This window comes from Dermacentor andersoni, chromosome 11, assembly GCF_023375885.2.
Source record: "Dermacentor andersoni chromosome 11, qqDerAnde1_hic_scaffold, whole genome shotgun sequence".
Taxonomy (NCBI): domain Eukaryota; kingdom Metazoa; phylum Arthropoda; class Arachnida; order Ixodida; family Ixodidae; genus Dermacentor; species Dermacentor andersoni.
In genome coordinates this window covers 120,367,597-120,395,574 of record NC_092824.1, presented here as the reverse complement: position 1 = coordinate 120,395,574, position 27,978 = coordinate 120,367,597, and the positions used below count along the sequence as shown (strand labels likewise).

At 47.9% G+C, this 27,978-nt stretch overlaps 1 protein-coding gene across 3 annotated transcripts in view; it reads left to right on the top strand.

The window, feature by feature from the left end:
- Nucleotides 1-27,978, top strand: part of Pka-C1 (Protein kinase, cAMP-dependent, catalytic subunit 1) — a 443,650-nt gene that overhangs the window by 227,740 nt on the left and 187,932 nt on the right. For 2 of the 3 annotated variants that reach the window (XM_050186148.3, XM_055075499.2), the window contains exon 3: nt 6,538-6,822. In XM_050186148.3, the coding sequence (XP_050042105.1) occupies nt 6,538-6,822 (285 nt within the window). Of the gene's footprint in view, nt 1-6,537; nt 6,823-26,650; nt 26,723-27,978 lie in introns of those variants that run through there. The other variant, XM_050186154.3, reaches the window with a different exon arrangement.

Here is a 27,978-nt window from a genome sequence, read left to right as displayed (position 1 = left end):
CCGTGGTAGAGGGCATCGGAAATTTCGACCACCTGAGGTTTTATTAACATGCACCGATACCGAACTAGTACACAGCACCATGCGTTTAACCTCTATAGAAACTCTGCCGCCACGGCGGCCGAGTTTTAATTAAAATAATAAAGCTTCTTGCCTATACTGACAGGTGGAACAAGGGTAGTGAGCTAAGAAATCATTTTAAATATAAAAAGTGGCACCCTGTTATATTATATGTATGCTCAAAAAGGCAATGTTGTTGGTCAACACTGGCGTCGTGCTGTCCACAAAGTTCGCAGAGCCCGAACACAACAGCTCTCTTTTTCGTCTAATTCTGTCGCCGCCCAAAATAAATTTCTGTCGTTAAATGGACACGTAGCCTTGAAATCCTCTTCAATCATCTCTTATACGATATTCAAATAATTCGCCGATCATCGGGTGGGGAAAAAAATAGCGAACGCACAGACAATGCAAATCAAATTACTCATACCCAATGCACAACTACGTGGCTTCTATACATAGCAGCAACCACCAATTAATTGTCACTAAATCAGCCATGATGAGTCGTCACATGACATGCTTGTCATGACCATACATGCGTCATGCGTGGTCATAGGTTTCATCCCCCCGACACACAAACACACGCATGAACACACACACGCACGGACACCAAGTGCCGCCCGAGTTGGACAGCGGCACAAGAATAACGCCGGGAAAACACGTCAACAAGATCCGTGTGTCATTACATGAAAGGCAAGCTTAAAGCTCACCTTACCTTCTACTGCGCCGTGCGTATGCTCTTCCAGCTAAGTACAAAATCAAAGTGTGCGAGGCGCCGGTCACAAAGAGCGCACAACGTGCGCGTACTGCACGTCTTGACGCTCTCGCAGCCGGTGTGCAACAAGCGATTAAAAACAAAGCATTTTGTGTTATGCAGAAATAAAAGAGTTACACACGCATGCATATGTGCCAGATATCAAGAATACAAGACGTACATGCTACGGAAAAAAGCACATAAATGAACGAATGACGACGAATGCAGAAATGGCATAAATTACGCTGCACACAAACGACCGGTCCGTGGGTTGCCACTTGTCGCGCTTGACCTTAACCAGCCAGAGGAGTCGTCTTTTCGATTCTTTAGGAAATCGGAACATCTTCCTGTCATTCCGTGAGTGGTTCGTGCACTGGGGCACGCAACACCCGGGCATTTCGGACCAGAAAACGCCGTGCACGTGTCTCTCTCCACCTACCGTAACGAAATGTGGGGAGCGCAATGGCGGCCGGCGGTCGGAAGGCGGCACTGACCCCTTCACACACATGCTTTCACAGAATGACTCCACCCTCCGAGAGGGCGCGCGCATCGAGGCACCCTAGCGCATGAGAGGACAAGAGGCGCCGCCTTGTGGCCACGGTGCAAGCCGCTCGAGCATCGGTGCAGGCTGCGGCGGTTGCGCCGGGGGCTCTTGGCGCCGCCTGTGGAAAGAATACGCAACTACGGCGACTGCGTGCGTTGGCAGCGTTGGCGCGTGGCTGCGAACAGGGGCGCCAATACTCTGGCCACCTGCGCCAGTGAGGTTTACCCTAGAGTGTACGAGTGGGCCGGACTACAGCCGAGCGGCGCTCTCCCGCTGACTCCATCCACGCGTGTATGGAGGGGCTTTACCGCTGAGGAGCCGCGTGTTGAAAAATTGTGCGAGGGCGCTGCGATCGAACTGAATTGGGGCGGAGAGGCGCTTCGTGGCATATTCAAGATAATTTGGGTGCCGGCGCTGAGACCGATTGCGTGCGTGCGCGCTTACAATGGAGCTTTATTTCAACTGCAAATTTACATTGACACCTTTTGCTACGTATACATATTTGAGGCATTGGTCATACGACATGACGTCTTCAATTTTGCAACCATTAAAACTGGGTGCCCAATGTGGTACCGCACTTTTCTTCAATGTACCCAGCAGATCTACAAATATCTCTACGTGCGTGTGAGGCATGCCGTTCCTTTAATTGCTTCATTATTGTCCTTATGATAGTGCACTGTATAAATGAAAGCAGCCGTTTATAATACGGAAGCTGCTTAGTTAAGTGTACGTACAGTTGGGAACGGCATTGCATTTAGGTATGAAATGAAAGATAAGCGTAACATGTTTTTCTCAGAAATGAAACTCGAGAATAATTTATTTCGTTTACACCCCTACAAACAAGCCGAAGGACGCAGCTACCTTCTTTTTTTTTTTTTTTTTTTTTTTTTTTTTTAAGGAGACGCAAGATTCTGGCGTATTACGTCCGGCGATATGGAAATGAGTTCACTTCTCACCACCTGAGGTTCTTTAACGTGCACCTAAACAGAATACACGAGTATTTTTCCATTTCCTTCAAATTCCGCGACCTGGTTTGAAACCGTGAGCTCAAATTTAGCAGCGCAACGCCATATCCACTACGTAGCCACTAATTAAGCTACCACGCCGGGGTTTTTTTTTTTTTTCTTTTTTTAAAGCGTGGACGGGACAAGAAATTCCCACGGCTTACATGCTCAAGATTAGCGTATATAATGGCTACCTAAACTGTTCTCGTGCCTGAGGTCCGACCGCAATAAAAGAACCCGTACCAATTACTCCGCATTCCGTTACGCGAGGAAGACAGAAGCATGTGAATGGAAGGTTGCGCTGGATTTTTTTTTTTTTTTTCATGAATGCTTCCGTTAATCTGAGTACAAGGCACTGGATGGGGCAGATATCAATCGATCAATCAGTCTTTATTAGTGGTAAAATAAGTGTATACAATACAGGTAAATAAGCAGAAGGAGGTTCCAAGGTTACAAACCGTAGGCGGGACCTCCTATGTTAATACATTTGAGAACTGATAAAGTGAAAATATAATAAAAACAGTTTAGGAATGTTACTCTTAACAAACGCAACGTCAAATATTTAAGTGATTACGTAGAAAATCATGATGAAACACACAGAGTTAACAAAGGTAGCGTAACGCAGCAGTTATACATTGAAGAAAGAACATGTTTAGCTTCCGCCTAAATACATGAATAGACATTGTTTCTTTCAGTTCAGATGTGAGTGAATGCCATAAAGAAACAGACGAGAAAACAATGTTCATTTTTCCATGATTAGTATCTATTTTAGGAGACAGAAAGTTATTATGGACCGCAAATCTAGTTCTGCTAGGATTAGGTAAGATGACAGGGAGAAAAAAAGGTCGATTATGAGCACGCGATGAAAAAACTTAAAATACAAAACACACATGTTTTATTTGTTTCAAGCGGCAAGCATGAATTTTGCATACGTTTTTCCGTCTGCGTGTCGCAAGATCGACTTATGGAAAACTATTTGCGTAAGAATACATGCGAGAGATGCATTCTCCTTGAAGAACAAGAAAAATATTTGTTCTTCAAAGGGAACCGTGCAATAGCATAGTAGAATGAAAGCGTATACACTGCGGCTGCAATGCACGCGCAATCACCGAGCGGCATTAAAAAAAAAGGGAAATGAAGAAAGAAAGGCATCTATTCCTAAGGCATAAATACAAGTCACATGCAATTATGAACGCCGTTTGAGCGGTTTAAGCGCATATACGAGCGCGCGAAGTAGTACTAATGCCGCTTCCGAGAAGTATGGCTAGCAGCACCAGTAGTTTCCAACGGCGCAACCATGATGCGTCCCAATGGATGGATGGATGGATGGATGGATGGATGGACGGACGGACGGACGGACGGACGGACGGACGGACGGACGGACTGACGGATGGATGGATGGATGGATGGATGGACGGACGGCACCCTTTAAATCGGGCGGCAGCACATGCCACCTAGCCGTGACTAGTAATATATCTTGTACTTGGTGGAGGGTGAAATTTCACTCATGCCTTGATTTTAGCCACTAGTCAAAGAATCTCCGTTTCGTTATTTCTACCCGCTCAAAGTCTATTTTTCCTCTACTGTCCCTAAATCCCAATGCTTTGAAGAAGTCCGCCCTGTTGCTTTGAACTCTCGGACGAAGGCCTTTACGAAAAGAAAAACATCCGGTGTTGAGCCGTTTCCTCCTCCACACGCACCGCATAACGTGTATGTCACTTGGTAGTTGACTCGGTACGTCTCAAGCCGCAATACTCCCGTCCTGGCTTAAAACAACAAAGATCCTCCGCTAGAATTATCGTAGATATTTTCTTTGGCAATTTCCTGCTTGAAAGCTTTGTATGTTCCCAGTACTGATTTCGTCTGCATCCCTGTTTTCCACAGACCCCTCTCTGTTTCTTTAACCTTTTCCTTAACCAATGTTTCTTGGCTTCCTTCCCTGCTGTTGTGCAAATATTTGCGTGACTATTCGCAGCGCCGTCACAGTAATTTTCGTCGTCGCGCGCCTCACTGCAAAGCATGCGTCCCCGCAGCCGCTCGTCCCACTCTACCGTATTCTAGTACTCTAGTTGAGAGTCATTGGGGAAAGAAAAAAATCCAGTGACCATAGTTAAGACGTCCTTGTTGTTCATCTGCTTTTCTTGTCGTCTCCAGTACGCGTAAGAGAGTGAATAATGAACGCTGGTTGGACAGAAACCGCACTTGCGCGACCTTAGGCTGCGCCCGTATTTACTCGAAGATGGGTCGAACACTAATATTGGTCGACTCCAAGTGATATTGAACTTGCCGGGAAATAAGAAATTATAATTCGAATATAGGTCGACCCATATCTTATTGTAGATATGAAGAGCTTAGAACACGACGCAGCTTCATTTACCGTCAGCTCGGCTCTAAGTCTTGCTAGTCGGTGCCCCCAAGCTTCGCCCTCGTCAGAACTGCCGCAGTGCTTCGCCGGCGTCGCCCCAAACGACGTCGCCCTCGCCGCGCTGGACATGCGGGGTGGTTCAGCCAGGTCGAGGGGCCTCCACGGCGGGCTTGCGACAGGCCTGGTTAGCTCCGTACTTTTCGCTAGCTTTGTTCACGAATATAGGGCTAGATTCCTTGGCCGGGAATATACGTCAGTAGCTCATTTGGGGTAACCTCGTCGGGAAAAATAAAAAGGTCGACCTATATTTGAATAAATACTGTACACGTAAAACGAAAACAAGTTTTCATTTTTACCGGCTCAACGCATTCAAATGACAGTTCCTGCATTGAAAAAAGCTGAAGATCTGGCGACACTGAAAGCCGCATAATTCTCATTGCGCACACTATAATATGTTGTAAAAAGCATGATAATCAAGAAACTTTGGAAAAGTTGAAAAGCGGTGTTAGCTCCTCTAAAAAGTAATTTCGCTTCCTTTCAGAGTACGCTTTATCCATGTTTAAAGATTCACAAGTTCAACGAATTGCACTTAGATTTTAACCGCAATATTGAGCCGGATAGTATTCTGAAAAGAAATTGAACAATGGAGCTAACAAATACGCCGAACTTCCAGTGTATAATATATTGATTTTGTTTCCTGTAAGCTTCCTTCCAGGTGCTCTTCACAAGAACGTCAGATTTTTTTTTTTTTTTTTTCTGCCAAAGCACATAGCTCCATACTTTATGTCTGAATCGCCCCCCCCCCCCCCCCCCCCCCCGTTTTATTTAGGGGGTTAGTTAAAGTTGGGAATTGTGAATTTTATAGTGTCATCCTTTTCGGCATAAAATATTCCGCGACCATCAATAAGTTCTGTGTGAAATTTTCTATCAAATGCAAGAAATTTCGCTCTAATTAGTCCGGTGGTATGTAAGAAACGTCGCAGTTCAACAGGCTATGACAGCATGTGCAATGCTCTGATTAATTTTCTGGCTTTCATTAAAGGGCTCTCTCTCTCTCTCTCTGATGACTTTCATTTCAATTAAAAAATGCTAAATATCACGCAACGTTATGCATAATACACTATCTAATTGTGGTGATGCCCACATGCCTGCCGTGATCCCAGCAGTTATGTACCCAGTATCCACGGTGGTGACATATTTTGGCTTTTGCGTGAGCATGAGACGCGGGTTTCTTTCCCGGCGGTGGAGGCGATATTTTGATGCTTGCTGAATGCAACAACGTTCGTTTGCAGAACATCGCGTGTAGGTTAAATAGTCTCTAGAGGTACAGGTTGCTGGGCTGGTCGGTTCATATTGCTCAGCAGACTACAAGCACGAACGCTTTGGCGCGAACAGGGAAGGACGGAAGGGAACAAGGGGAGCTCCCCTTCTTCCTTTCCGTCATTACTTGTTTGCGCTAAGCGTTCATATTTATGGTCTACTGAGTAAATAGCCTCTGTAGCTCTCTATACAACACTCCTCTCCTAGCGCATGTGTTTATTTGGTGCGTTAAACTTCACGATCGATCGACAACTCAATAGATCAAACAATCAAGCAATAAATCGATCGATCAATAGGTTATCCCAGGGCCTCGAAGGAGTTGTAATAAAAACACTGCCTGGAAAGAAACCTTTTCGTCACACCGGTGATTTCGCTGTGTTCGTTTAGGTTTCGCAATAACGCACCGCCAGCTGGAACGAAACCATTCCTTTGCATATTGTGCTCGACCGCGTCTTGCAGACTCTGATGCTCACGCCTTGCTTTCTCCCGCTCGCAGGCCCCGTGGAGGTGGTGGCGGTGACGCTGTACGACGCCTTCGACGGCCAGCAGCAGCAGGCAGCGCCCAAGAGCGCCAGCGCGCCCGCCACTCCCCAGGGGGGCGGTGGACACGCCGCCTCGCAGCCGGTCTCGCCGCCGAGGGACAAGCCGCCGGTCCGAGGCAACGGGCTGAGCGCCCCGACGCAGTCGGCGCCCTGCACTCCGCCCGCCGCGACCAGCAACACGGCGTCCAACCTGGCGACCACGTCGGCCGACATGCCGCCGCTCAAGGAGCCCAAGGACTGTGAGTACACAGCGGCCGCCCTGAATTTGTCCCAAATCCGGAAAGCGTACCATGTACAGCAGATCGCGACGCGAGATTATCCCTGCTGGTACGCCACGACGTGTCGTTAGCCGTGGTCGGCGATACGTCGGGAAAAACGAAAGGACAATCGTCGGTTGAGACGTGCCTCATACCTGACCTGATTCCAACAGGTATCCTACTCGAAGACCTCAAGGTATAAAGCCAGTACCAGAAAATGGCCTCTCGTGAACTACTGCGTCTCTCTGTACGTCCGATTCTGCTCATGGGACGTTTACTTGCAACAAAGATGGAGAAGCATTCTACATGCCTTTGTACTGCGAAATTGCGTGGTCTTGCGATTAGGTTTATTAAGGTACAAAGCCCGTACAAAATAACGTAAGCTTACGTTGAGAACTGTGATCTATTGGTATAGAAGCATGAGAACAAATTTCCTGCTCTATCTAGTGAGTTGAAAGCAGTCCACATCTATTCAGTAGTATTTGTTTGAGTTGCGCCTGTATAATCGCCAACAGAACGCAACGCCATTCGCGTAGCAAAGCTCACCCCTTTACTTTCGCCCAACTCCACCATTTCATTCTGGCTGCGAAAACATGCGTAGGAAAGAAATAAAAGGAGAAAACACTAGCGGGTTCATAAAGCGAGTCACTGTCAACTAATTGTGGGAGTCGGTGACTAGCTGACCTGGCTTGCACTCTGTATGTTCGTCCTCTTAACACTTCTGTCACCTTTCGCACGTAACGAAACTGCGACCTGAACTCGGGAGCTGTGGCTAATCTACACGAAGCCCCTTGTCTCTGGACACTTCTGCATGTTCCTGCATGTATTTTCTTCTTGTTTTCGCTGAACTCTAATTTTATGAAATGAATGCTTTGAGTGACAGTTATAAGAATAGTTAATGTACTGAAACTAACGTTGTGGACACCCATTACACGTGTCAAACTTTACACGCAAGTGTAGCCTAGGTAGAACTGTTTGAAAGTACCGCGCGCAATGTAGTTTTCCCTTTGCTCGCTAGGTCGCACGAATCTCGCGAGAAAAAGTGGCAGGGTGCGCCGTTACGTCCTAGCCTTTCGTGACGACCGTAGTGACGACATAGGTGACGACGCATGATGACCTCCTGACGAGATTATGCACTTAAACGTTCTTTGAAATGCTTTGTTATTCTGTAAAAGCAGTCTTCATTGCCCTTTCCCTTCAGCATTCCTGATTAATAATATCGTCGTGTATTTACAAACGAGAACATTCGAACGAGGGATGCTTACTAAGCTAGGAGACCGCGCATTCATTTCGTAGAGCCTGGTTATGCAAATTACGCGGCTCAGTGGCTTTGCGATCGTGTGCGACAAACTCCGCCAAGTTGGCTCGTGCTTACATAAAACTTTTATTGTTGCTTGTTTGAGCTCCCGCAATCCTCGCATGCCAGAACATTCTTTCCCCCTCCATTTTTCGTCTCGCAGTTGTGAAGAACACCAAAAGGTGACGCCGCAACCTACAGAGTTTCGACCTTGAAACTTATTGAGCGAGATCTCGTGCAGCTCTCCTATCCTTTCCGGCATCTTATATATGTTTTTATTTCTTACGTCCAAGAACGAATGGAGTCACTTGAATCCCATTTTGATTAATGATGAACTTTGGGCATTTTCTTCTGCCGCTCTTTTCCCCCTTCTGCGTCTGAGCACGCGTGCACGCGCGATTTGTCTATGCCCACATGCGCGCGTGCGTGTGTTTGTGTGCGTGTGTGTGTGCATGTTCGCGTGCACCTGCGTGCATGTGTGCGCGTGCTTGTGTGTGTGCGCACACGTGTGCGAGTGTGTGTGCGTGTGAGTGTGCGCGCGTCTGTTTGTGTGTTTTTGTGCGCGTGTCCGCGCGCATGTGCGGGCATGTATGCGCGTGATCGTGCTTGTGTGTGTGTGTGTGTGTGTGTGTGTGTGTGTGTGTGTGTGTGTGTGTGTGTGTGTGTGTGTGTGTGTGTGTGTGTGTGTGTGTGTGTGTGTGTGTGTGTGTGTGTGTGTGTGTGTGTGTGTGTGTGTGTGTGTGTGTGTGTGTGTGTGTGTGTGTGTGTGTGTGTGTGTGTGTGTGTGTGTAAGTTTTGCCAAGGCGTGCCTGGATGAGAATCAATATGTCGGCGTAGACTGGGCTGGTGAAGACGCAAGCGCGAGGAAATAATTTGCCTTTCTTCCATTTCATCATCATCATCAGCCTGGTTACGCCCACTGCAGGGCAAAGGCCTATCCCATATTTCTCCAACAACCCCGGTCATGTACTAATTGTGGCCATGCCGTCCCTGCAAACTTCTTAATCTCATCCGCCCACCCAACTTTCTGCCGCCCCCTGCTACGCTTCCCTTCCCTTGGAATCCAGTCCGTAACTCTTAATGACCATCGGTTATCTTCCCTCCTCATTACATGTCCTGCCCGTGCCCATTCCTTTTTCTTGATTTCAACTAAGATGTCATTAACTCGCGTTTGTTCCCTCATAGCATTCTTCCATTTAGTCCTCCTTCATTCTTCGCCTGTCATTCACCTTCGCTCTCCGTCGCTTCGCTCCTCTCGACTCCTTTACAACTCCGCGTCCGATCGGGCCATTCTGGCTAACACTCTTCCCCCGGGATAATTCCTGTGTGCGCTGATTTCTCGCTTGCGGCGAAGTAAATGTTGAATCCCTTAATTGGAAGTGCTAACATACGAACCACCTTTGTAGTGTGATACTGACAGGTAACGATAGTACATTTGCGGTGAGCTGTATAGAAGCAAATTGGCGTCTCTTTATGTGCGGCGAACACTGAAAATAAGAAATTCAGCGTGAGCTGTATCTGCGTGACTTACACTGGGGCCCTTCCTTTTCGGTTAAAACCCGCTTTCTCCCGATGAGGTTTTGCAATCTTACAAAGTTTGTAAAAGTCAATTTCATATTGAAAGGCCACTTTCCTGAAAAGGTACCCATCACCTCACTCAAACACCAACACAATATATCATAGGTCTCCAAGTCTGTAGGGGTGGTGGCTCGGACTTAGTATAGCGTACGCAGAAAATCGTACGAGAAGAGAGGATGTAGGCAGCGGATCTTTTGCGACGTAACCCCCGACACCATGTTTTCGGCAGATGCATTTCCCGCTAGAAAAAGGCACGTCACGGCTGTGGCGTGCGTGCCGGGAGTGCACCTCGAGGAGGGCGGCTCTCTCGTCGGTCACCGCGCCGCCATCAGAGACTGGCTCAAGATCATCGCGGTACCCAGCCTCGGGGAGCCATGCCTGGCGGGCAAGCACTCTTTTCGGTCATAAGGGGGGCCCCACAAGGCGAGGCGGGCCACTCGATGCCTCCTAACCTCGAGTTTCTTTCTTTCTTTCTTGGCTCCATTTCGTATATCCTTCGTCCAATGTTCTTTCGTTCGTCATACTCTTGTATTTTCTCTTTTTTGCTCTCCCCCGCCTATCTTTTTTGTCTGCCTTTCACTGCGGGCGCTCCCTTCCGCACTGTGCTCTCTGTCTCTCAAGAAAGCTGGCTCCGGGAAGCAGGAAGAAGCCTTCTCTCCGCCCACGGAGCGATCGTTATGAGCACGTGGCGCGCATCACTGCGCCCGCGCTGCTCGGACGTGGTGCCGGCTCGTGTCAGTGAGAGATGACGCAAGCGCACTGCTTCGGTCATCGCCTTCACAGCGGGGTGCGTCTTAAAACAATACAGTGCTTTCGTGCGGGCAGTGCGCGGAGGGGCACGTAGTCCTTTTTCGCTGCTCACGATCGATGTCCCGTTTACTCGTAGCAGTCGTAGCCGTGGCGCCTGCTCCGTAGCGCGCTACGAACCCGCATAGGATATCTCATAAACTTCGGTGCTTTAACCATTACAGCGAAGTGTGACACTGCGCTGGGTTGTTAAGGATTTTACATTCGGTCGCGTCTCGGCGCAGAGGAGAACACCGAGCAGCACACGCGCTACGGGCGCGCTCCGTTGTCGTGTCTTGTCTGTGGTGCTGCTCCGCTTGCGATAAACATGCTCCATTTTCTGCGTTAACCGAACCGATTAATCGGTTGTGTTCGTGTGCACAACATAAATAAGAACAAAAGCGACAATACATATGACATTGCAGTATTGTTCTCTGAAAAGCAAATAGGCTGTGTTCATTTCATATCGTACCTGTGCAATTTGTGACTTTTGCAAAACAACAAAACGCGCCATCAAAACGACAAGCATGCAACAGGAAATGAAACGTACTTTCCATCTTAGGCACTGAGCATTGTTTCCGTCGCCAGTGCTTCAGCGGTGTGGTAAAATAGTCGCTGAGGTTATAATCGGTTGATGAGCAGATTACTATTCTGCTTCACTGGGGTTGAGGAGGTTATTTTTCTGTAGACAAAAATAAATAGCCTGCTTAACGAATTTTGGTTATAGACAATATGTAGACCACAAGCAAACATGAAGCAATACGCGTTTTACCGCTCTATCTCATTCCCGCAATTGGAATCGATGTGGTCCGCTCAAGAGAATGTTACAGTATAGCCTTTCATGACGTCTCGCTCTAGGAGTCACCATGTAGCAAAACCTAGTAAAACTGATGGGCCCGTGATTCATTGACAATCGTGCGAGGAACCTTAGAAGTGTCAGTGGACGCCGCGTCCACTATTTTCAAAGATTCTCACTATAGGAGATTATTCTCCTATAGCATCAGATCATAATTTGAACATACAAATTGAATTTACTGGTGGACACTAATTATTTACTTAAAAAGAGCTTCCTGCTAAATACAGAAGGGCATAATTCATTAGAAAAGTTTCAATAAACCTACGAAGTGTTGACACATACACGAAGTATGCATATATTCCTTTTTGTGTAATGTTTAGTGACCAGGTTTCAAGAGATACCTTACAACTTTTGTGAACAAACAATAGATCGAGCAGACTTTGGCTAAAAGAAATATACATCCGAATCGCTTTTGGCCATAGTTACTGGTCAATATCTTTTTGCTGACAAACTAGCCTGCCTTCTGGAAGGGCAGATCAATATATATATGGAAGTCTTTAGACACTTTATATGGTATGCAGACTGTCGATATCCACTTTTGTAAAGGTGAGGGTGATCATCTCGTCTGAAAGGGTCCTTCATACTTGAGCAGTTCGGTTCCATAGACGGTACAAGCTGTTTTACCGATGCTTTCTGAGCGAAATATGCTCCCTTCAGCGCCTGTTGTGCTCGTTTCTCCTACGCCTCGCTACATCTTTTGCGCTCATCGCTCTCCTTCAGTGCAGCCCTTCGGCGAGCCCATTAAGTTCTGTAAAAGTCCGGAATGCAGTAAACTTTTCCACGATAGCTCCTTTTGGAGATTGGCGAGTGTACGCGAAATAAAAAAAAAAAAATTGTACACGATGGAACGTTTGAAACCTGACCGCCGGCGCATGTGCCCGCTTTTAGTCGAACACGTGTTTCGAGAACAGCCTCTCTTCTCTTCTCTTTTTTTTTTTTAACCCCACGCAAGCTCGTCCTGTATATAGGGCACGTGCGGCTCGTTTATATTTTAGGTAAATTTTGTTATGTGACAGTGCGCTGTTTTGCACCCCCTGTGGATCGCTAAAAGGTTCGGTGGGAAACGGCCGTGCTATGAGCTCCTGCCGCGAAGAGTACGTCAAATATCCGCTGACGCATCGCTCTCCATATTCCCACGCTGCTCTACGCCGGTTTCCTCGCGTGCGTGCGGGCTATAGGGCGATCCTCCCTAATGGCTCGGTCATTAAACAGCCCGCCGTCGCGATGCTCGCATGAGGTCGTAAAAAGGCGCCTTCAGTGTACGTTGATGGCGCTTGACCACGGATGAAGGCCGTGTATCTTCGACGCCATCGCTTGCGCTTCCAGTCGGCGCCGAATAGAGCTGCTTCTTTTGTGCAGCAGCACTGGCTTGGAGGTGCTCTAGCCGCCGACGTGTAACGTTTGTGTCGTAGCATGTACTGAATCCCACCGCCGTGGATCAGTGGCTGGCGCGTTGTACCACTGACGACGATGTCGCGGGACCCAATCCAGGCCGCGGCAACCGCATTGCTCTGGGTTTGGAGAAGCTTAAGTCGTTGTATCCTTAAATGTTATGGCTCGTCAAAGAATTTCATGTCGTTCGAATATACGAATAAGGTAACATGAAAATAATTTAAAAGCAAATTATGGGATCGCATTTAACTGCATATTGTAATATTCTTGTTTCATTGAATAAAGTTTTAGTTGCGAGCATTCTACGTCTCTGTCCATGTTGTTTCGCGCTACCTTCACTTTATCGAAGAATTTAAGATCGGTCAAAATTATCTTGAGCCCTTCCCCACGGATTGCTCCTCGTGGCTCGAGATGTTAAAGTTCAGAAGTTATTGACATTGTTGAATCCGAACAGGTAATTACCGTTACTCCTCAGTATGTTGTCGCATTACTAAGGCGGCTGTGCTGATTATGGCGTCTGCTTCAGAGAAGAAGAAGCTATGTCATCGCTGTGCATAGCTGTTAGAGTAGTTAAAGTCCTGAGTGTAGAAACGATAATGTCGAGTTACCCTATACATCTTACCTCGAACTCGACGTTTCAATTACTTGATGCAAGGGATGCGATCGCGTTACGGTGGAGGCCATGTTCAAGAGCAGTACAGTTACCTATGGGCTCCGGTTACTGCAGTGTATCTGCTTACAGTTTGCACCGTTGCTCTCCGCTGTGCAATCGGCCACGTTTACCCTACGCGTAACTGGAGTAGAAGGCAGAGAACTGCGTGAAGAAGGTCTTCACACTCCGTGGAGCATGATGTGGCCAGTTAGGGTTCGTGAGAGCCTATTTTTATCAGTCAGAGGCGAAGAAAGTTGGGGATAATCCGAGAAAGGGTCGCTTCGGGAACGTGTATCAGTGCGTTGTGATGGAATGCCAAGATATTCACATGGCGAGGATCGTAGCCAACGTCCGCATTCAAGAAACGCTGGGATTCAGAGCTCATGGGAGCGTTAACTGGTCAGCGGTTGAGATGAGCAAGAGACATCTCCAAATTGGTGGGAGCAAAAGCAGGGAAGATGTCTATGAGACCAGAATAATTGCAAGCATAGGTGCCTGTATACGGTATAGAGATATAGATTGCAATGAAAACAGGAAAGATCAAGGGGAGAGATCGAAAATTCTGGACTGCTGTGTAGCAAAACCTTATAGCTCAAGCAGGCTAGCTGACTATTTTCTGCCACCCCGTTTCGAAGGTGATGTGAATAAACATGATCATCTTCATCAAGGAATACAAGGTAGAATGCGCCAAAGAAAAAAAAAGGACGAAAAGTATTTCAAGTGAAAGGATCGCAATTGCACTGCGACAACGTTGCGCGTCGTCTTCCTGTGCCAGCGATCTCATGGATGTAAACACGCTTTCCGTTGCTATGCTCACGACTGGTTTCTATAAATTCCAGCCTCGCCATCGCCAGAAGGAGCCGCTTCCTTTCTGCGTTACACGACCCGGCAATGCTGCTATGCGCATAAGGTGCGCGCAATGTCCACAGCCACGTGAAAGCCGCTCTTCGGGGTGCGCTTTTGCTTGTCCTCTGCGCTGCGGGCGTCGAGCGCGAGATAAGGCGCGCGTGATGAACATGTCGAACGCGCGGGTTCTCCCCGAGAAACCTGCGCAGGAAGCCGCGCAGTGCAGCGGTGATTTCTTCGATTTTCTTCTTTCCGGTATTTCTTTCTTCTTTTTTTTTTAATAGCGGATTTGTGCGAAGCCACGTTAGGCGCCGATGTCTTCACGGAGGCAGCAAGCGTGTCGCGTCGGCTGACGTGTCCGTGCTCGAATAACGCCACGAGGTGCGCGTCTCTGAAAGAAAACACAACTTGTCCAGCGCCTTTTAAACTAGTCAAATATTCATTTAAATCGTTAGGTAACGTATTACCTCACGAAGCATTATCGTTTGCATTCGATTTCGTCCGTTTTTATGTGTTTTCGTAGAATACTTGTGCAATTGATAAAGATTACTCATCGACTCCTGGCTTTATTTTCATTCTCTTTCAGTAAACACGGATTCAGTGTATTTCTTACAGAAGACGTCAATAGTGCGTTATCGCTGCCAGGATAAAAATGTTGCTCCTATGTGGCTCCTTTCCCGTACGTATTCGAGTGCAGTATTCAGCACGCGTTGTGGCTGGATGTCTCAAAGTCGGGGCTGCTCGGAGGTTTCCCTGTAAGTGGGCATGGATGTCGTGGACGCTGATTCCCGGTGCAGCTCTACAATGGCAGTATATCATAAATGTACTGGTTCAGAAAACCTTTAAATGAGGGTACAGTTAATTATTGGCTTTATTTACTCGTACTATCACGCATTTACCTGATACTATATGCACCCTCTCTAGCTAGCTCTCTAGAACGGCCTTCGGAAATTGTTTTTAGCCTTCCAGAGCAATCACTGCACTCAACAGCGACGACGAAAAAAAAAATTCAGCGACGATTACGATACTCCCTAATACGAAATTTGAGTGCAGCTGTATACGTATTTTCATTTCGCAATTCATTGGCAGGCGCGGACAATCTGTCTCGTGCTGCACGTTGCAAACGGAACCAAGGGTGGCGCGACTGCCTCGCTAATCGGGAGATCGCGAGAGGCAGCGCGTGGGTGACCCGTGGGTGACGCGTGTGCGTGATTCACAGCAGCGCCGCCGCTGACAGACCTCCGCTCATGCCGCCATTTTTGCAGCGAAGCTTTATGTAGCTACCCTTCGGCGGTGGTCAATGTCCGTTCGTCTATACGCGTCGCGTCAACATGAGAAAATTGTCGTCTCCAGTTTCCTGCGAATGGTCTGTAGCTGTCAGTCTAATGTTCTTGGAAAAAATCATACCAAGATTGACCGCTAAGACGACTCTATCATTACGCCGAGTTTCATTTACTTGTCGCTATTAGTTCACAGTGAAGTTGTAAACGTCGCAGAATTCCCGTCTGCTGTCAATACATGGCCGTCTACAGAGGGAATGTGGTTACAGAAAACGGCTGTAACTCTTGTTTTATCAAAATTATCCCGAAACAAAATCTGACAATAGCCGCTAGAACGACTCTAACATTGCGCGGAGTTTCATCTACTTTTCATCATTACGTAGTTGACGGTGAAGTTGTAGATATTGTGGAATTCTCGTTTGCCATGTGGTGGTACTTGCACACGTCGCTACTTCATAAAAAAAATAAGAATAAATCACTCCACAGTCAAAAGATGTATTTGTTGTCTGTGTCCTTCAGTAATAATAATAATAATAATAATAATAATAATAATAATAATAACTATTTATGCATAGATTCGTAGATTGAGGTAACACACAGCTTCGCTGCTCGTCCTTCTTCCGAGAATGGAAGGGCTGATGAATTTTTTACATATGTGGTATCAGTGGCGTCATCAGCGAACAGACGACGCGTGCACTACTCTGGCTTAGCCATCGTCGCCGCGGAGCCCGTCCTTGCGCGGCACCACGCTTTTCTTCTCACGCTTTCGCCCTACTCTTTCATCTGCTTTATGCTTCATCATTCCGCTGCACCCTCCTCCTCCGCTTTCCTCCCACTTTCTTCGCTGTCGCCATCTTTCATTCCCCGCTGCGCTCCGCGTTCGCTCTTCGGTCCTTCGCTGTGCTCGTTCGCTCGGTTACGCTGAGGACGCCAAGAGACGCCGACGCTCGCCGCAGGGACGGGGCTCTAAGAGCTGCGCTTCTAAGAAAGCGTTTGCTGCCTAATAGGCTGCTTGTGAAGGCTTCCAATAAAGGCGTCAGCTGCAGTGCTATACGTGACGAAACTAGATTGCTGCCAAGCGTCGTTAGAAGTAGTCCTTTCAATACGAACTTCACAAATGCGCCGTCAAAGAAGCAAGCGCTGAGAACATCTTATGTGCCAGTGGGCGATAACACAGACGTCGTTTTCTTTCTGCAAGAGGTGAAAGTTTATTTTACTCTTTGGCAGATGCTCCATGCCAAATTTTCATCCAATCTATAACTGTTTCATTTGCACGAAAGCAAATTGCGTCACCGTCTTGCCCACTGTATGCAGTCTCAGTAGTTCCGCGCCACACCGACGTCTTTCATCTCATCTCTCTGTGCCGCGAACCTATCTTTCACGCAGCGACAACTTTCCGACGCTTCCCGAAAGTGCCGTAAGGAGCGGCCGGGAAGACGCTGCACGTAAGCCAGGTGGAGAATCATATGAAGGGAAGCGTATAGGAGGAGTCGCCACTCGTAAGGCCGCGGAGTGCCTGCCTCCGAGACTCGCAATAAGCGGGCCATCACGCGCGCCTTTCCTGGCAGCGCGCAATCCTCCTCCTTTTCGTCCAGGTGCGCGTCGCAGCTCGACGGGAGCGGATCGCTGACGTGCGCTGGCTGAAAATTACACGACCACAAGGATAATTCTGTGCACTTATGACCGTGCACTTAGACCGTGCACTTATGACCGTGCAATTCTGTGCACTTAGGGACCGCCGGTCTTGTGAGGTCTCTTTCTCGGGCTACAAATTATTGGTGTCGAGATCAAAGGTAGCTTTCCAGGCGACGGGTCTAAGCGTACGCACGTGTGTTGTGGCCCCACGCTGCGGTCTGGTCACGCGTCGTAGTGCTATTAGCATAGCGACACTCACGATGTTGGGGATTGCGTAAATGTGGACGACAGACGTACTCTCCTGTGCCTTCTCTCAGTAGTATGAACATGCGGCACGCTTCCGTCTATCCTCATTGTGAAAAGTGTGTTTCGTTCTCAGTAGCGTATGTAATAGACATCTCGTTCCACGTGTCAGACATAAAAGACCGTGATATTTAAGCTATTATGTTTAGCAACTTTGTAAAAATTTTATCTCTTGTTCTGAAAACGAAGCTATCTACAAATCAAAAGAAAACGATATGGTTGATCCCTCTTTCATAGAAATCGGTAGAACACGAAAGTGAAGCGTGTCTTCACAGAAGCTGTTGCACGTTTGCTTCGTCAACTCACGGCCCACTGCAGCGGAAGTCGCGCTATTTGCGGGCCGGCGACCGTGGTGCAGGTTTGCCTGGCGTCCTGCTGCCGAGTCGCTTCGGCGAAGCATCTTGGTCCCGCTACGTAGTGTCTTGGGCAGCCAGTTGCGATGCTCTCAGCTTGAGGAATGCGCGTGGCACAGTTCGCAGTGTGCGCCGCGAACGCGCGAAGGCGTTCGGTTTCACGCCGGCGTGTCTCTCGCCGGAAGCGAGATTCGCCCGTCGACGTCGTTGCCTTTCTGCGCTGCTTAGCGCAGCAGTTTTCTTAGTTGGTGCCGTCGCAAGCGGAGTAGTAGGCGTCGTGTAAGCACTGCCGATGCATGTTGAAGCTGCACTCCGCAGGCTACGAGGCGTTACAGGCTAGCCGGACGCGAAAGATAAACCATGTGCAATAACTGCGTCGTCACCTTAGCAGAAGGCTTACACCGCCTACACCAGGCTACATCGCGTTGGTGACTCCGCTGCGTTGAGATTACTGAAGCGCTCACTGTTGGCTCTAGTTAGTGTCGTGATGCAGTACTTCGCTTCAGGGCTCCTAGATGCGCATTGTGGCGCCATCCCTGTCAAGATGTAGCATAGTTTAGCGTCCGCGCCCCCGTCACGTCCGTTACAGGTAGTTGATGGTGGACCCCGGCATGAAACACTTTCCTGTCAAAAAAAAAATAAAAGAAATCGGTCAGTCAGTCAGTCAGTCAGTCAGTTGATGAGCCAATTAGTGAATTAAGCTTAAAATATGATGATGATGATGATGATGATGATGATGATGATGATCCAATCAATAATGAAACGTGGACAATTGATGCAATTACTAAACGTGCACGCGAGCTGCGCGACAGAGCCACTAGAGAGACCATGTGACTGCAGGGTTTGTCCTGTCATGCCTTTCAACTTATTCTTGTCATCGCATATCCTGCGAGCCAATTTGCCACCTGCCTCCTGCCTTGCTGTCTGAAGATCTGCTAAAATAATAGTGGCGTTTACAATACTGCCACGCTGGCCAACGGCTAAGCCAACATAGTCCTCGTCGGCTTTGCTCCAACAAAGCTTCAATTGCCACCTTGCATCAGCATGGTGACCGAAGCATGAGCTTTGGAATGCTCGCGCTTCTGACCGTCTGATTTTGATCGCAAGTATGCTAGGTCTCACAGACTGCTTACTGTCTGGTGATAAGCGATTGGAGATGTCACGGCGAGTGTTTATCGGGTCCACACTGTCAACTGTGGAAAGCTCCTGCGCGGCGTCCGTGAAATAATCACACGTCCTAGCAATTGTCGTCTCTTCGATGTGACTGGGTAGCCGACAGCACGTTGTTTGCGAACTGTGTTGGCCAACGTGTTGCCCACCGTGGCAGCGCCCTTAGAAGTATCCGGCCCAAAGTTATTGGACGCTATCAGCGCGCCGTAAGAAACTGTGACTTTGCACATGCGTAGTGCTGTCGACGAAGTCTCCTGGATGCGTCGACTACTTTTCGCCTTTCGCACACGAATGTCGTTTGGGTTCTCTCTTTGTAAAGCCGAATCCTTTAAGAACTCCAGAGTGTTTATGTCTGGGCACCGCAACGTGTAATTACGGAACTCTCCTCCGCTCGTTGCCGAAGACGCGCTTACGCTGCGCTTTGCCGGTAAACAGCCTCGGCACGCTCGTCAAGCGAACTTATACCGGGTGTCCCAGCTAACTTGAACCAAGGGTTTAAAAATGAAATATTGGGGTCAGGAGAGTGAAACTACCTGCATATTGGTGACAGGCATTTGGCGCACCACAGGAAATTTTTTGTATTGCAATTACTTAACTAGTAATTAAAATAATTTTTTTTAAATTTTTAATATTGACTTTAGACACTAAGTGTGATTCGCAAAGTTGGAGAGCACTTTCAGAAACCCCCATTCCATTATTCGCCATAAAGAAAACCTTACGTGTACCTCTTTTTTCGAGCTCGAAAGAAAGCCCGCGAAATACAAAAAAAACCACGTGACGAGCGCATTCGCGCGCCGCGATCGTGCTGCTCTCAACCGTGCTTTCAGTGAACGAAATCAGCTCCGGTATTCATTCGGCGGCCCCGTTTCAGAGGCAGGCCGATATCTTGGTGGTGGTTTCTTCGGCCGTGTCAGCCAGTTCGCGCGTGACGGTGTAAATTGCAGCGAGTGCGCTGCGCTTTGCAGTCGCGATAAAGACTGCCAAGCTCGAAGTTTTCAAATGAGAGGAGTTTTATTTGCCAGTTGCAAAGAAAATAAAAGTGGCGGTTTATGGCTTGGCTGTGCGGCGATGACAGCCGTGGCATGCGGTTGTCCTGACTCCATTTCATTTCGGTTTCTTACCAATTATAAAAAGTGCTCGAATAGGTCACCTTGTGCGACGATACAGCTATGGCATCTTGTAACCAAATCAGCCGTTGCATTTCGTATGACAGCCTCAGGCATGTTTAAACAGACTTCCGTTATTTTGTCTTTAAGGTCTTGCGGTGTGGAAGTTGGTGTGCTGTACACCTTGTCCTTGATATGACCCCACAAAAAGTAGTCCAGAGGTGTCATATCAGGAGACCTGGCTGGCCAGTTCACGGGACCTAGTCGTCCTATCCATTTCTGCGGGAACGCTGCGTCGAGCCAGGTCCGAGCCTTGGCGCTGCTGTGTGCGGGGGCGCCATCGTGTTGAAACCACACATTTGTGGCCCTGGCGAGCGGTAGATCCGAAAGGAAGTCGTCAACGGGTCCTCTGAGGATATCATTGGTGTAGCGATCTGCTGTCAGCGTCTGGTCGAAAAACACAGGCCCGATCAAACTACCGTCGAAAAGTCCACACCAAACACTAAATGACCACTGGTACTGGTGCTGCGTCTGTAAAACCCAGTAGGGATTTGAATCGCTCCAGTAATGAGCATTGTGCAGGTTCACCTGTGAATTGCGCGAAAAACTAGCTTCGTCACTCCATATCACTTTGTTCAAAAAATCCGGGTCGTCCTGCATCTTTATCAGAATCCAATTAGCAAAATCGGTCCTGTTTTGGAAGTCCCGTGGCAACAGATTTTGATGAAGCTGTACGTGGTACGGATGCAGGCGGTGTTTGCGCAGTATTCGCCAAACTGATGACCTGGAGACTCCGGTATCCTCGCTCACGCTGCGCACGCTTGCTTGGGGTTCCAGAGCGAACAGCGATAAAATATGCGTCTCGAAGTCCTCGTCAAAAACAGGTGCTCTGTGTCGTGTGGACGTAAAACTGCCCATCCGTCGCAGCGTCTCGAAGGCACGCAGGATCGTTACTGAACTTGGCCGCCTGCCTGGGTGCCATTGTTGCATAAGGTCTGCAGCGCGCCTTCTGTTCCCATGACATGCACCTAGAGCCAGAACCATGTCTGCTTTCTCTTCATTTGTAAACGGCATGTCTGCAGTGCTAGTAATCACTACACCAAAGATTCAGTCTCGCATGAGAGTGGCATAAGAAGAGCACACGACAAACTGTGCTTCACCGCTGCTTCCAGCTTTCAAAATCCTCATTAGGAAACTGCAACACACAGCCGCCAACACCTCGCGGCGAAACATTATTCCCTGTATTTCTCTTTTGCTTCTGAGTGACAAAGCAGACTCGCCATCTCAGTATCTTATCAGATTGGGACTAAGTCGTCGTCGCCGGGTGCCAACTAGCTGACGCGGACGAAAAACCCCCGCCAAGATATCGGCCTGCCGCTGCAACGGGGCCGTCGAATAAAGGCCGGAGCTGATTTCGTTCACTGAAAGCACGGTTGAGAGCAGCACGATCGCGACGCGCAAATGTGCTCGTCACGTGATTTTTTTTGTATTTCGCGGGCTTTCTTTCGAGCTCGGAAAAAGAGGTACACGTAAGGTTTTCTTTATGGCGAATAATGGAATGCGGGTTTCTGAAAGTGCTCTCCAACTTTGCGAATCACATTTAGTGTCTAAAGTCAATATTAAAAAATTTAAAAAAATTATCTTAATTACTAGTTAAGTAATTGCGATACAAAAAATTTCCCGTGGTGCGCCAAATGCCTATCACCAATATGCAGTTAGTTTCACTCTCCTGACTCCAATATTTCATTTTTAAACCCTTGGTTCAAGTTAGCTGGGACACCCGGTATAGCCCACAGCTAGAAGCTTTACTGGCTGGCGAGCGAACGTCGAAAGCGTGTGTGTTTCATAAGCTAGCCTCACGGCGGCCCCACTGACGGCATTATCTGCCATGTACGCTGCATGTATGACATTTTCCAAAACGATACACATATTTTTAAAAAAAGAAGAGGAGAAAGATAAAGACTAGAAACAAAACATGCCAAACTTCGAACCTAAGAGGCTTTCTATTCTGTCTCCTTCGGATATATTTTGCCTTTTTTAGCTTTCGTCAGTGCCCGTTTGCTATGTGCCCTATTCGGTAGCTTTTAAGCGCAGTCTCGTGAGCATACAATAATTTCGTCATGCACACCATTCCAATGAATTCCTTTGCCTCCGTGTGTCCAAATTCGGAGGCGGCATATTCGCAAGTTATCACTCAATATTTGTCATAGAAAAAGCTCTGGTACGTTCCCCAAGAAATGCTTTCAATATTTGCCCTAAGCGAACCATACATCTGCTCATCGATTGTATGCTCTTGGTAAGATGTACCGCGAACTCTGCGAATGAAATAAAGAAGCTAATACGTGCAGAACCATATCTTCCACCTTACGTTTCCTTATACGGCGCAGTTTGTCGCATAGCAGGCTTGGTAGGCGTGGCTGAAGTAGTGGATTAAAGATAGACCGTGACCAGCAAGCTGAGTAACGCCGTGCTCCAATGTACTCTGAAGTGAACTGCCAACAATTCTAGGTTTAGCAGTTCTGCGCGGTATTCCGAATGCGGGAACGCAGCTCCTGTTTCGAATTGACATGCCACGTACTGCATGCGTCGAGACCTACCGCGTCCTCGCGGTATTTCTCCTTTCTTTCTTAATTAGACTTTTAAATGCATAAGCATTTCTAGTCCTACCCAACGAGGAAACCTGCCCGTCCGTCACGTAAGATGAATCGCTATAACGAAAATAATGTATAAAACAAAATAAATTCGAAAAAAAATTTAATTATGGGGTTTTACGTGCCAAAACCACTTTCTGATTATGAGGCACGCCGTAGTGGAGGACTCCTGAAATTTCGACCACCTGGGGTTCTTTACTGTGCACCTAAATCTAAGTACACGGGTGTTTTCGCATTTCGCCCCCATCGAAATGCAGCCGCCGTGGCCGGGATTCGATCCCGCGACCTTGTGCAAAAATAAATTCGAAAGAAAAAACCGTTTACGGTGGTATGTTTCGAACCTACGACCCGACGCACAGAAGTCGAGTGCCTTACCCGTTATGCTAAACACTTATGCTTGCATAAGGGTGATTATATCTGAACCATATGAATGTCTTGTACCGGTGGTACAAAACAAATTACAAAGGAGAGCAGTTTCTATGAATACTTTGTTGAACTATTTGGTGATTGTGGAATAAACTCCATCTCTAGGACCACATGTAGACCCGACTTACAGCATTGTAAACATCAGGAAAATTCCGATTTTACGAAAATTTGATACCAAACATCCCCATCCCCGGTGCGTTTCAGTGGTCGCGGGATGTGCCTTCCGTTGGGGCGTTCCTTCACCGACCCATATGCCACCGATATCTGAGGGCTCATGCGCTTCGGGTCGCGCAATACAGACAGATAAGCAGTCAATGAGTTGATATGGATGATAAGAAGTGATGAGGGGTTATATGGGTCTCATCACAGTTGATAACGGTTCGACGTGGATGGATAAGGTGCTACAGAGAGAAAAGTCGCAGTTTCGCCCGAAAGGCGAAGCATCGATTGCGATAGCAAATTAGTGGACAGCTATACGAAGTAAGGACAGTAGCTTTATTGGCCGTATAAACTTGTAATATAGGCGCACTAACTAAATTAACAAGTAAGTCTCAGGCGCGCACAAGCAAACATGGACACATCTAAAGCGCAGAGCACGCGGCGATGGTATTATCGCCCTTGGACTTCATACGGAACCTCACGGCGACGGCGACGCCAACAGCGGAAATGCGCTTGTGGTGTCCATATAATTGCTGTCGCAATAGTAAGGGCTTATAATGAGCGAGCAATTTTTATAAGGTTAATAAGCGCCGATTAGGGCTGGTAAATGTCGGATCAAATCTGATAAGGTTGATAAAAGCGATAAGAATAAATAATGGTCAGATGTAGTCCGATAAAGTTGATAAGGACCGATGAGGGTTGATAAGTATTTATGGTCGGACCAAGTTTTATAAGATTAATATGACACCGGGCTGCGTGGAGATTAGCAAGTAACACAATTAATGCTTATGCATACTTAGACAACTCCACTGGAGTTTCTGCATGAATGTTGTAAAACATTGTTCTGGAAAGCGTACGTTACTTTTCATTTTATTCCAGAGCCGAAGCGTTACGAGAGGTGTGGGATCATGGAATGATAACAGATGACGAAATGGAGCAGCAGTGTCAGTATTCTCTAAAGGTATATAGGGCAAGGTTTGGGTACGGGCTAGTTGGTATTCAATGGTATCAATCGTCACTTACAGCGCATACATAGACGAGGGACAAAAAGGACGACGAAGACAAGCGCTTGTCTTCGTCGTCCTTTTTTTTGTCCCTGGTCTATGTATGCGCTGTAAGTGGCGATTGATACTATGGTATACAGGGCACAGTCGATCTCCAACGTCGGTACGAAGCTAAACCACCCTCTCTCTAGATGAAAGCACGGCTGGCACGCGGAGGGAGACGGCTGACTTCATAGCCGGATCTATCCTTCCCGGTCACTTGTCCACGCGGCTACGCTTCAGCCACATTAGTTACGCTATGGTTGTAGCAGTAGTGGCCTAGTAAACTGCATCGCAGCAGTCATCATTTCCACGACCTTGCTAGAGATGGATATAACACAACAGACACTAACAGTTACTCTTCTAATATCACCAACGGTGAGCTGAGCCACTCACGCCGATCGCGGTGAATAATGTTTATGCAGTACTATCGCGACATCACGGCGAGTATCTTGTATCATAACCTCTTAGGATGCTATGCTAGTACTTACAGTCCGCTTTCCTCAAACCACCATATCCTTACAGATCGCATGCAGCTGCTCAGCGACTAGAAGCGAACGAAGTCCTCGACGTCGCCGACTACTTTTGCTCTCTTGGCAGGGAGGCACGATTTCGAAGGTTTGCTCGTAAGCGGTGGCTTCAGCGCCGTGGTCAGATGCGTCACTACACTGTTCTAACTCTTCCGTGGATATTGGCGTGAACAGAGACCTAGAGGCATGCTGGGAAGAAAAAGCGAATGCCGAGCGAGATACTTCGGTCGAGAGTTCTGGTGCACTCCGCCGATTTTGGCAGAGCAGTTTTGCTTGCTCCGCGGAGTGATTTCGCGTCCGCGAGCGCTCTCAATCATATGGTGCTCCCGATCTGCCATTGGAGCAGTCTTGCTACAAAAAGAGCAGAAAGCTTTGCTGCGGAAGCGCTCCGAATCTGCCATTGGAATTCGCTATTAGTTCCCTGTGCCCGTTGCTCGAGTCATTACACTTAGCCGCCTACGTGTTGACAGACAACACCGGAGCTTGCGAGAAGAATCAGATTAAACGAAGGCGATCAATTTCGAATTAACTGTGCATGCCGTGCGCGCTTTAGCAAAAAAAAAAAAAAGGAAGAAAGAAAAAATAATCAACGCCAACTGATGCGAAGCATCAATTACATTGGATCCAACAAGTGACGGGCTGTATCTGCGTCCACTTTCTTTCCCTTTTCTTGAATCACGAAGCACAATGTGTAATGCGAACAATGGTAGTTTTAAAATTCCTGCGCGGATTTATGTAGGTCCCAGCAACTTATAAATCAAGAAGAGCCACTAAGGCAGTCCTTACACCCTTCGGAAGTCCTGTTGGGGGCTGGTTTGCCACTGCTCGAAGTCTACCTAAGACTCTGCAAACGCTTCGCTATATTCGGTGCAAGTCCATACGCTGTATACCGTAATCACTTCGAACGCTTCTCTGCATTCGAGCCTAGTACTTGTATAATCTCTGACGCATATTACCGTATTATGCACCGGCTCCGCCGCTGCCGGCGGCGCGTTCCGCCAGCCTGGCCCATGGTCTCCCTGCGTCCGACATCGTGTATGCGACCGAGGCAGAACGGCACCGCCCAGTGCAGAGAGGAGCTGCTGTTCTGCGCAGTGCTGCAGGCACGTGCTCCAGACAGGCCCTGCCGGCGGTCGTGTACGCGGCGGCTGAGATTCGGTGCCGGTCGCACGAGAACCGTTCGAAGGAACCCGCCGTCACAGTGGCTGAGGGACACCGCAGCGGAGCGCTTCGGAATTACCCGAGGTTCTTTCGCGTGCACCCGTTTATCCGAGTATAGAATGCTCTTTCGCGTGTCACCCTCACAGAAATGCTGCCGCAAAGGCCGGGAACCTAACCCGTGACCACGTGTTCAGCGTCATAACGCCCACATATAGTCACTGAGCTGCCGAATTATAATTATGGTATAGAAAACTAAAGTGAACTGCCAACGAAATTGTTAACACGGTCGCTATTCGACCGGGACGCCTTTTTTTTAAATGCGCTCCCGATCACCCCGTGCGCGCGTGGTCGGCACTCGCCAGGGTTGCTTACCCGTCGCGAGAGAGCGAAGCCCACGGCAGCCGCCGTGCACTCGGCGATATCGCCGTGATCTCCAGCTTGTTGACCATTTTTGGACGTCTGTTACGGTTTTTTTTTTCTTTGTAGCATATTAGTTTTAAATATTTGGCCTGGGCTCTCGGGTTATGCCAGCTCGTTACAAATGGTACGGCCACCATCACCATCATTTACAAAGGGTACAGCCGCCATCATCACCACTGACCGGCGCCCTCCATCTTCTCGGCCCGGAATGTGACCGTCGGGGACTCCTTGTGGCAAGGTGAGCGTCTGTGTCCCGCCTCTTGCTGTGGCAGGCGAAGCCGTTGCTGTTCTGGCTACACATAGCCCGACGCACCGCTGACTGACGGGCAGGAATCAACGCTGCTTGACAGGAAGGGCGGTGTTACGTCGGTGTCGTGTTTACGTCGCTGCAATGCACTTCCCGCTTTCGTAGTTACGACGTCGGCCACTGCTCCGCTTTCGTTGTGCCATCTACTGATGCTCTCTTTCTCGGCACCGTAACGAGGTTCTCTTCGAGTGCGCAAATGTATTTTCGTTGCCCTTTTAGCATATGCTGCCTAACTGCGTGGAAATTAACGCCACAACTGTGTTGATACACCGGCAGTATTAGAGCGGCTGTACCGTGAAAAGGTCGCGCCTGCATTGGACGTGATTGTCTGGCTTGCGTGCTGCTCAAAGAGGTCAGAATACAACAACAAATATTTCTTAGGTAAGGAATAAACCCTTTGATGTGTGGCGTTGTCATGCATCTAATCTCGACGAAAGCCTCTTGTGGGGTACAACTTCGGTTCGTTCGTCTGGTTTCCGCGTAGTGAAGAACTCTTTAATCACCATAATCTGTTTCGATAAACAAGTAGCGAAGGTATTGTCGATCAATGATATATATCAACGCATATCTTAAATGTCGCACGATGTCGTTTCCACTGCTCGAACTTGGTACTTGTGCCAAGGGAAAGCATCTTTTTCGCAGTAGATGTCTTGACTATTATAACAGGTAAACCGACACATATATTTTTGAATCCGTATATAATGTGCTAGAATTTAATTTAATTATGGGGTTTTACGTGCCAAAGCCACTTTCTGATTATGAAGCACGCCGTAGTGGAGGACTGCGGAAATTTTGACCACCTGGGGTTCTTTAACGTGCACCTAAATCTAAGCACACGGGTAATGTTCTAGAATTTGCTAAAATAAGAAACGGTAAATTTTGCACAGTCTTGAGGGGAGTGAGTGTACAACTGGGGAGAATAGAGTGTTAAAGAAATTCGCCTGGCTGTTAACATTCTTTTCAAAAAAGTTAAATTACACTCTGGGGTTTTAGGTGCCAAAACCCACTATATGATAATGAGGCACGCCGTAGTAGGGCACTCCGGATTAATTTCGACCACCTGAGTTTGTTTAACGTGCACCCAATGAAGAATTATTTCTGTGCATCGACCGTTTCGAAGGGGAGGAGGCTTTATGTTGACGTCTTAAAACGCAGTTATAACGTATGCTGCTCTTTAAGTCGGCTTC